The following is a 9,738-nucleotide window of genomic DNA, read 5'->3' as shown; positions in this document are numbered from 1 at the left end:
CGCACACACACACACACCCCGTGCTGCCTGAAGGGGCTGCCCCAAAGGATGCCAGCCACTTGGACTCTGCTCCAGAGGATCTCGCTGCATCAGGACCAACTGCCAGGGCAGCCAGAGCTGGATTCCAGTCCACGGGAGAATGACCCGATCCCCCCTCGGTGGCTGGAGCCCCGGGCAGCATCAGCACCTGTGCCGGCAGGGAGCAGCGCCCAGATCGAACCAGACCCGCTGGCTGCTGGGGGCACCTGGCGAGCTGGGTGGAGGCTGCAGGAGAGCTGCTGGTGGCGGGTTGTGGGCTGGTTCCTCCATAGGGTGCCCTCTGTATGTGCCTGGACTAGGCATTCCTCTCCTTGGTGTGTTCTCTGCCAGGCTGCCCTGGGCTATCCCTCCTCTGCCAGTGTCAGCCTGGGCCATTCCCCTGAGCCCGCCAAGCCAGCTCTGCTCCAGGAGCCATGCTGGGCTGCCTCGGCCTGCCCCAGGGCAGAGCTGTATGGCCAGTTACCTGTCTAGGCTTCCCTTCCCGTGGAGCGCTGGGTGTCACCCCATCCCTGCCCTCCTAAGCCAGGGCCCATCACCGCCAGCCCCTTCCAGCGGCTGCCAGCAGAGAGCCCACATGGGAGGCTAGGCTCTGCCCCTGCACCCCTGGCTGTCTCTTCCCGAGGCACTGGGGGTGCTGCCCTTGCCCCAGGCTCTGCAACCTGAGCCAGTCTTCACAAGTGGGCCCGGTGGGGCTGCCCGTCAGTCAGCGGGGTTGATTGCTGGGGGGCACAGTCCTTGCAGCCCTGTCCTCCCCTCCCCCCGAGGATGAGAGATCACAGGGGCCCCAGGCACACAGTGCCGTGATTGCAGACTGCATTGAGCAGCCCAATGGACGGAGATTCCCCACCCCTCGGACACGTTGCCTGGCCACAGGCCCCGGAGAGCTCACGGCTGCCACAGGGCTAAAGGTCTGACATGGACACAGGGCCGCTGGGCTGGACACCTGCCTTGTTTGCTCCTCTCTACTACCCGTGTTTTCAAGGCGCTGGGTGGGAGAGCAGCGCCTGGCCCCAGAACAGCAGAGCCTGGCGAAGAGCCGGGGGCGTGCAGGTAAAGGAGTTGTAATCTGCCCTGTTGTATCCACGCCTGTCTGTCCCTTTCCCATGGCCTCTGCGCGGCGTGGGGAGGGGGCATTGACAGGCCGCCAAGCGGGGAGGGGCCCAGGCTGGATCTTACTGCACGAGGTAGGTGCTGCCGTTAAGTGGGGTGGAAATGGGGGGGGTGGGGCTGCAGGCACCTCTTGGGTGAGGAGTCCCCCCCCCCCGGAGCCCCTCAGGCACCAGTACAGGGAAGGACCGGGCTCTGCCAGCCAGGGGGTTGGGGGCCAGGCCTGCACACCTGTCACGTCTCGGCTAGAGGAAAAGGTTTTCTGTGAAGGCTCCTGCAGCCTGAGACGGGGCTTCCTGCAAGGGGCACCCGCCCCCGATGCTGCCCTGGGTTAACCCCCATGAGCAGACCCATCCCCCTCTGGCACAGGACAGGAAACACCCATTCCAGGGCCCAGGCTAGTCACTTACCCTCCCCAGTGCTGGCCCCCTCCCTCTGAAACCTGCACAGCTGCCTGCAGTGAAAGGAGGTGCGCAGACTGGGCTGAGCGGGGAGATGCTGCTGGAGAGGGCGGGGGCCGCTTGCTGGCACAGTTCATGCAGTGCTGCCCTGCAGTGATGGGGGAGACAGGTGCAGTGTGTGGAAAAGGGAGGGGCTGTGAGCCAGGTGCCCCTCCCCCTGCTAAGCTGCCTTCTTCCTAAAATACCTGGCGTGATCCAACCAAGCTGTTATCCAGCCCCCCTGTCTGCCCCACATAGCACAGCCAGGAGGCCAGCGCTCACACCCCTCTGTTGCCCTGGCACGGCGCCTGCGTAGCAAGGGCGGGCACAGAACATGGCACTGCTGCTGCTTGGAACGGAGCTTTATTCACTCGCCTGGGGGCCGGGTACCCGCAGGCCTGGAGCCCGCTCTGCAGAGAGCTGGGGGCTGCGGCTAGGGCAGATCCCCAGCTGTACCTGCTGCCGCCTTGTGCACTTGTGCCTGCTCTGGCCTGTGCCCATCCCAGCAGTATTGGGGCACAGGTGGGGCCGCTCCAGGCAGTGACTGGCACAGGGAGCTGTAGTCCTAGGCAGGAGCCGTGGCAGGGGTGCAGGGAGCGTCTCCTCTAACCTCACCCCCCAGCCCTGGGCACAGGGTTCCTTACCCTCCCAGCAGGGAGCTAGAGCCTCTACCTGCCGGGGGCCCTGCTAAGCCCAGCGTTCAAAGGGCACTGGTGCCAGGCCGAGGGGGGGGAGGGCAGCTCTGTACCAAGCCCACGCTGCTTTCTGCGCTACGCCAGCGTTGCAGGCACCCTCCTAGGCCAGCTGCCCCAGAGCATGGGTCCATCCAGCTCCATTAGCACCCAGGTACCAGTTCTGGCGGGGGAGAAGTGCTGCCTGTGCCAGCATGTGTAAGAGGGGGCACAGGGGCCATGCTGCAGCAGCTTCCTGGGCACATTAAATATGTCCATTGCAACCCACGTGGTCTCAGCCTGACCTGCAGTGCTGAGGTGGCAGCCTGCGGCTCCGAGAGCTGCCCAACGGGCTGGGCATGAACCCAGAAGCTGGCTCCATTCACGGTTAGCCCCATTTTACATATAGGGAAACTGAGGCAGGGGACAGGACTCACCCAAGGCCAGCAGCAGAGAAGCAGGACTATCTCCCTCTCAACCTGGGCACCTTCCCCCTAGGGCTTGGGGAAGGGCCAGGACCATGCTGGGGTCAGGGCAGACTTGGTGTGCTGCCGGTGGGTGCTGGCTGGCTCCAGACTAATTGACTGGGGAGGGTCCCATGTTCCTTGGGCTCTAGCCTCCATATCCCCCACAGGCGTCTCAACCAGCTCGGCTCCTCCCGGGCCAGCAGCGCTCCCAGGGGCTGGGGGAACGGAGGGGACCGTGCCTGTCCTGTGCCAGGCTGTGAGAGGGCACTGCTCCCTCACACCCCAGCTGTTAGCCATGTCCTACCCTGCTGCTGTTACCCACTGCCTGGAGCCTGAGCCCAGGGGACACGCGTGGCTGGGGGCTGGCACAGCCAGGCTGCTGGGGGCCAAGGGTAAGGCAGGGGCTGCCCTCACAGCGACAGGAGGCTGGGTGCAGCTGCCCCCTTGGCCATGGGCAGAGGTGAGGGGCTAGGGGGGAGCAGCAGCAGGAGCCCCTCAGGCACCAGGCCCTGCCAGCCAGAGGGTTGGGGGCCAGGCCTGCACACTCTTAGGGGGCAGCCATGGCCAGAAGCTGGCCCAGGGCACAGACTGAAGGTGAGACGGCCCAGGCCAGGCCAGGCAAGCCACCTGCCTCCCTCAGCCAGGAACCTGCACTAGCCTGGGCCCTGCTCTGCCCTGCTGCCCCATGTTCTACCCCAGGGCCGGCTCAGCCTCTCCCTGCAGTAAGCCCCCCCCCCCCCAGCTCACCCTGGGGTGCAGCAGGTGCCTACCCCTAGGGGGGCAGCAGCGTTCCCTCCAGCACGACCTCAGGAAGGCCGCAGGGCTCGCCTGCCCAGAAGGGGGAGGGGGCCAGGGCCCAGAAGGGGGAGGGGGTCTGCTCAGACCCCTGGGGCAGTTCCTCTCCTTGTGGTGCAGGCCATGGGGAGATGGTGCCTCGGCGAACCAGCAGGACTCCTGGGTTCATCTCCAGCTCTCCCACTAACCGGCTGTGTGGCCATGGGCAAGTCTTAGCCCCTCCATGCCTCACTTTCCCCAAGGAATGGCAAGGGCCTCACCTGGCCAAGGGGCAGCTCCAGGGAAAGGGACACATCCCCATACAACCGGGAATAGGGGAGCATCTGGGTCAAACCTCACCCCCCCCCCCCACGAGCCCTCCAAAGACGGGTGGCCCTATCCCCTGGCCGGGCATGGGAGCCGTGTAGGGATGAGCACGGCCTGCAGAGGGCACTGGGGTGGCTCAGGGTGGGGCCCAGACCCCCCAGTGGTCAGTGGCGGGGGAGGGGATTGAATGCTGGTCCTGCTGCGTCAGTGCAGCCGAGGGGGGCGCTGCTGGTTGGCACACGCCTGCAAGGTTTGCCGGATGCCCCTCTGCCAGTCCTTCACCAGGTCCACGGGTCGCAGGGCCTCCTGCGGGGAGCAGACACCGTTAGGCTGCCGCTGGGCACGAGCCCCTTCCCTGGCACTAGGCCAGGACGGCCCCCGCGGAGCCAGCGCGCACTCTACACAAGCAGTCCAGGGAGGGGGCAGAGCCCACTGGGCAGGGCAGGGCTGGGGGCAGCATGTGGGGAGCTCTCCCCAGGGGCTCCTGCAATCAGCCAAGACTCCAGTGGGAGCAGGAACAACCGGGCCGAGGGGCTTGAGCAGGGCTCACAACACTCGTCCCATATCTGACCACGAGCTCCTGGCCACGGTCCCAGAGCTAGGATAGAACCCAGGAGTCCAGGCTCCCAGCCCCCCACTGCAACTGACTAGCCCCCAATCCCCTCCCAGAGCTGGGATAGAACCCAGGAGTCCGGGCTCCCAGCCCCGCCCCCCCCATTGCAACTGACTAGCCCCCACTCCCCTCCCAGAGCTGGCATATAACCCAGGAGTCCAAGCCCCTGGGGTTGGATGTCTTGTACCATTGGGTGCAAGCCCCCTGGCTGGAAAGGGGGAGCAGCCCCTGCCCTCCCGAGCTGCCCCTGGGGGAGCCCCACATCGTGCCCACCTGGTTCCGGACGCTGAGGTTGGCACCATACATCAGCAGGGTCTTCACAGCCTTGAAGCGGCCCAGCCGGATGGCGTCGTGAATGGGCGTGTCCCCCTCCTGCCAGCCAAAGGCACGGGCAGCTCATCAGACAAGGGCCCATGCCTGGCACTGCCCCCTCCCCTGCCCATGCACAGCCCTGCTGCAATGTGGCTGGCTCTGGGGACCCGCGCAGCACCCAGCCGGACAGCCCAGGGTACAAGCCCGCCCCCTGGACCCTGCAGCATCAGCCAGGGCCCCCGCCCATGCCTCCGGACAGCGCCCCCGTGGAGCGAGGCTGGGGGCTCAGGCCCCGGGCGCTACCTTGTCCTGTGCGTCAATCTCGGCCCCACAGGCGATCAGATGCTCGGCGCAGTCACAGTGCCCCGTCCGGATGGCCACGTGCAGCGCCGTGCTCCTCAGCTGCCGGGGAACAAGGGACCGTTACCATGGCAGCACCCCTGGAAACCGCCCTGCCGGGAGCTGGCCTTCCCCCATGGGACGCTCACCCCTCCTCCACAGCCCCCAGTGCCCAGCTGCCAGCACCACACCTTCCCCGGGGTCCCCAGCTGCCCACGACATGTTTGGGCAGGGAGCTCGGACCAGGCCCCAACCAGCACCAGGAGGGAGGGGCCCAAGCAACAGAGCCCAGGCCTGGGGCGGGGCGGGAGTCCCTCTCCCCACTGATCTGGCTCACCTCTACAGCACACCCCAGTTTAGGACAGGAAGTGATGGGAAATAGAGGTGTGTGGATGGAGTGATGTAGGGAAGGTGGCTGGGCGCAGGGCGAGATCCAAGGCTGGCATCAAAACGGGACCCAGAGAGCAGGGAAGGAGCCTGCCCCATTGGTGGGTGAGGGGCAGAGCCCCAGGGAAACCCACCCCCCAGCAGAGTACCCAGAGGGACCCCTCAGCCATGCAGCCCAGGGAGCAGGAGCTCTCCCGGCCATGGCAGAGGCCCCGGTGCTGCCCCCACTTGGCTGCCAGCCCCAGCTACTCACCTTGTCCCGTGTGGAGATCTTGGCTCCTCTGTCCAGCAGGCGTTGGAGAACGTCCAGGTGCCCCCCGCGGCAGGCCCAGAGCACAGGCGTGGCCTCCAGCTGGGCAGAGCGAAGGCAGAGTCAGGCGCTGAGCTCCCGGGGACCACAGCACGGGGCTGCTTGGGGACACAGACTCTGGGCCCCAGGTCACCGTGCCTGGGAGGGTCTCTAGGTTTGCCAGCCCTTGGGAATGATTCTCAGAGCAGGACCCAGGGGTCCTGACCGCACCGCGCGCCCTGGCCATGGGAACCGGCAGGGGGAGGGGGACAGGTCAGTGGGCACCAGACGCTCATTTGCTCACCATGTCCCTGGGCTCCAGCCTGGCTCCAGCCGCCAGCAGCTTGTCCACGATCTCTGCATGGCCCCGGAGGCAGGCCCAGTGCAGCGCCGTGCACCTGAACTGCAGCAGAGACCCAGGTTACCCGATAACAGACAACCCCCAACCGCTCTCAGCGCTACACCCCCGCCCCCCCCCCCCCGCTCTGCTAGTCCCCCCCTCCCCGCACTCCAGGCGCTAGATCCACCACCCCACGCGTGCACACACACGCACACACTCCAGGTGCTGATCACACACACACACACACTCCGGGCGCTGATCCCCTCCCCCCCATGCCAGTGGGGAGGGCTGGACTCTGGTGGCACCAAGCTCTCGCTGTCTCCGGCGCGTAGCTGGCCGGGTCTGGCTCACACCCCAGGTCTCGCTGGGGGCCTGTGCCCCCATGCACACGCCAGCAGGTTCGAACCGCCGGAGGGCTCAGGCTCTGGAACAGCCCCCCATGAGCATTGCTGGCCAAACACCATCACTGGTTTGAAGCGAGCGCAGGACAAACAGACGAGAGGGGGCGTCCGTTCGTCGGGGTGTTTGAGCCCATGTGGGGCTGGGCTGGTTGAAGTCCCATGTTCCTAAAGCTCGTGCTTCAGGGTTTCAGCTGGCCACTGCCAGGGTCAGGAAGAGATCCCTCCCCCCTCCCCCCCAGTGTATTCTGGGAGGTTAAATGGGGGCAGCCCCAGCTGGAGATGGCCAGTGGGGAGGGCTGGGCTCTGGTGGCACAGAGCTCTCGCTGTCTCAGGTGCATGGCTGGCCAGGTCTGGCTCACACCCCAGGTCTGGCTGGGGGCCTGTTTCCCCCAGGTCAGACGCAGAGACCTTGGGGGCTTGTCACCTTCCTCTGCAGCATGTGGGGGTGGGTCCCTTGCCAGGTTCTCTGGGTGCGTCTCTTCATCATCCCTGCCACTGCGGGGCACTGGGCACCTCAGTCCTGGGGCGCATGCCAGCCTGGGCTCCTGAGGGCTGGGGTCTTTGGTTGTTGGGTGTGTGGGTGCTGGTGGCCTGGGATATACAGAGGGTCAAACTGGGTGAGCTGGTCCCATCTGCCCTTAAGCTCTATGACCCCCCCCAGAGGCCCTAGATCCCCCTGTGACGAAGTGGGGGATTTTCTTATCTTTTCGTGGTTTTCCAATGGTTTGCATGCAGAGGGAGTGGGACTCAGTGCCCCTGGGTGTTACTGGTTTAACGAGGTGAGGGGAGAGGGAGTTTGTTGTTACAGAGAAACAGAGAGGGAACTTGGGACCCCAGCTAATGGCCTGGAGGAGGGACACCCCAGCCCCTGGTAACCTGACGACCCTCACCGGAGACCCAGCTCAGGAGTCGCAGCCAGTTCTGGCCAGTGGGAGGACAATGGGCTGCGGAGAGAGGACCCCATGACCTAACCAGCCAGGGGCGGGGGGGGGGGGGGGGCGGAGAGCGGAGGAGGCCCAGACGACCCTGTTTACCTGGAAAGAAGACAATGGACAGAGGCGGGGCCTGGGGCCGGTGATCTCAGATGCCCAGCTGGGAAGCAGGGGGGCTCTGGGCTGGGGAGGGGGAGCAGGCAGAGCCCACCTGGATGCAGGGGAGACTGGGATGTGCTGTGCTGAGGGAGGCCAGGCCTGAGGGTCAGAGGGTTTCCTGTGCGGTGTTCAGTCGATCAATAAACCCTTTTACGCTGGCTGAGTGTCACTACGGTCTAGAGAACAGGGTGGAGGCCCCTGGGGTCCAAAGCGAGTGGACTCCCTGAGGGGGCCCATGGCGAGAGACAGACGTGCTAAGGCTCAGAGAGGTGCGGCTCCAGGAGGTGGAGGGGCCTGACCCTGAGAGAGAGTGGACCCCGAGAAGGGCTGTCTCACTGAAAGGGGCACCCCCCACGGACCGCATGGGGCCAAGAGTGAGCATGATCTGTGAGTCCGTGACACCCCCCCACACACACACGCGCTCCAGGCGCTAGATCCCTGGTCCCCACCCCCACCCCGTGGCAGGCTGTACACACCCTGCCCAAGGCACGTTCTGCTGGGGGCGCCCGGTCAAAGGCTACAGCTGGGTCCCCCCGGCCATGGAGCGTCAGCCTGAGCAGGGGATGTCCCGTGGCACCCGGAGCGGCTCAGCGGCAGGCTGGGCTTGTGACAATAACCAACTTTGCCGAATGCACGTCCTGGGTTAAAGCCTCAGACCCCCCCCACACACACACCTGGTCGTGAGCATCGGGGTCCCCACCGTCTGCCAGGTACTTGTCAATCATGGGAACCTGGTTCTCCAGCACCGCCTGCAGGAACCGGGCAGCGTCCACAGGCTCGGCCTAGGGCAGACAGGGAGGGGTGAGTGCCCAGGCAGTGCCCCCCCCAGGGGCGCTGCCCAACTGGCTCAGAGCATTTTGCCAGCATCCTCCTCGTTCTCCCCGAGGGCAGCCCCAGCCTGCGTGTGGGCTGGCACCGCTGGGCCTGCCCGCTCGGTGTGCCACAGGAGGGCGGGCTGTGAATCCCCCGGGAGCTGTGGCCCAGCCATCACTGAGGGGGCCAGAGCAGGGGGTCCCTGGCTCCGGACTAGTCCAGCTGGCTGGGACCGAGTGACCTGAGCCCCCCTGTGGCCAGGCTCCCATCCCGGGCTGGGCAGCAGGGGCATTGCTCACCGGCACAGCCGGCTCAGGCTCCTTGGGGCGGACCCTCTTCAGGCTCCTCTTGTGCTTCCGCAGCCTCACGATCGCCTCCAGGTCTTGGAGACTCTCCAGCCGCACCCTGGTGCTGTCGAACGTCTCAAGCTGGCCGGGGGGAGGGCAGAGAGCAGGTCAGGGCAGAGCCAGCAGTGCCTGGAGCTGGCACCAGCCACCCAGGAGAGCGGACAGGAGCTGGGGCCATGCCACACCCAGCTGGGTTTGTCCTGAGCACGGGACAGGAACCGGGGCACTCAGGGTCCCCCCAGAGACATCTAGGCCCATCTGAGCTCCTGGCACAGAGCCAGTTCAAGGGGGTCAGATTCTAGGATGGGGGGGGGGGGAAGAGAGCTAGAATCCCCGAAACCTGGTTCCACCAGCCTAGGGAGACCACTGTTGAATACTACAGTGCTCTCCGCTGAGCAGGAGCCCAGGGCTGGGACTGCAGGGGCTGTGGGTTGGGAGTGAGGGGCTCCAGCAGAGATGGGGGTGGGGGAGGCCAGGGCTGGGGTAATAGGGGCTGTGGGTCGGGAGTGAGGGGCACCAAATGCCATTCTGCCCTTCACAGAGCAGGACAAGCAAGCACAGAGTTAACACAGAGCACAGAGAGCTAGAAAGGCTCTGCCAAGAGGACCGACACCAGGACTGGGGAAAGACCCTATGGATCCTATAGGATCCTGCCCCCCTGGAGCCGGAGATGCGCCCACCCTGCCAGGGGCCAGCCGCTCACCTTCTTCCTCCTCTCTTCCTTCACCTTCTGCTTCTCCTCGCTGACGGCATCCCGGACCCCGGCCACGCCATGCCGCCAGCCCTCGGGCTCCTGCGCTGCTCCCCTCGCCAGCACCTCGAAGGCCCGCACCTTCCCCTCATACCTGTCGCCACTTACCTGGGGAGAAGGAGGGGCAGGAAAGGTAGAGGGTGCAGCCAGGGCATGAAATGTAGAAGATGGAGCATCCCCATGGGACACGGGGCCTTTCCCCTCTGGGGGGCACCGGCTCCAGCCCCAGG

The 9,738-nt window shown here is 65.9% G+C and overlaps 1 protein-coding gene across 1 annotated transcript in view; it reads right to left on the bottom strand.

Moving 5' to 3' along the window:
* Positions 1 to 4,029: 4,029 nt before the first annotated feature.
* The window catches only part of LOC112117724 (ankyrin repeat domain-containing protein 23), a 7,125-nt gene continuing 1,416 nt past the window's right edge, over positions 4,030 to 9,738 (bottom strand). Inside the window, exons 2-9 of the mRNA XM_024215764.3 lie at positions 9,461 to 9,616; positions 8,710 to 8,838; positions 8,272 to 8,379; positions 6,070 to 6,168; positions 5,730 to 5,828; positions 5,054 to 5,152; positions 4,712 to 4,810; positions 4,030 to 4,131 (exon numbers count right to left, since the gene is read on the bottom strand). Coding sequence (XP_024071532.1) covers positions 4,030 to 4,131; positions 4,712 to 4,810; positions 5,054 to 5,152; positions 5,730 to 5,828; positions 6,070 to 6,168; positions 8,272 to 8,379; positions 8,710 to 8,838; positions 9,461 to 9,616 — 891 coding nt within the window. The remainder of the gene's footprint in view (positions 4,132 to 4,711; positions 4,811 to 5,053; positions 5,153 to 5,729; positions 5,829 to 6,069; positions 6,169 to 8,271; positions 8,380 to 8,709; positions 8,839 to 9,460; positions 9,617 to 9,738) is intronic.

Source organism: Terrapene carolina, unplaced genomic scaffold (genome assembly GCF_002925995.2).
Source record: "Terrapene carolina triunguis isolate 2854851 unplaced genomic scaffold, T_m_triunguis-2.0 Scaffold51, whole genome shotgun sequence".
In the NCBI taxonomy this organism is placed as follows: Eukaryota; Metazoa; Chordata; order Testudines; family Emydidae; genus Terrapene; species Terrapene triunguis.
The sequence above is the reverse complement of the archived record's forward strand: the minus strand, read 5'-3'. Positions and strand labels throughout refer to the sequence as shown.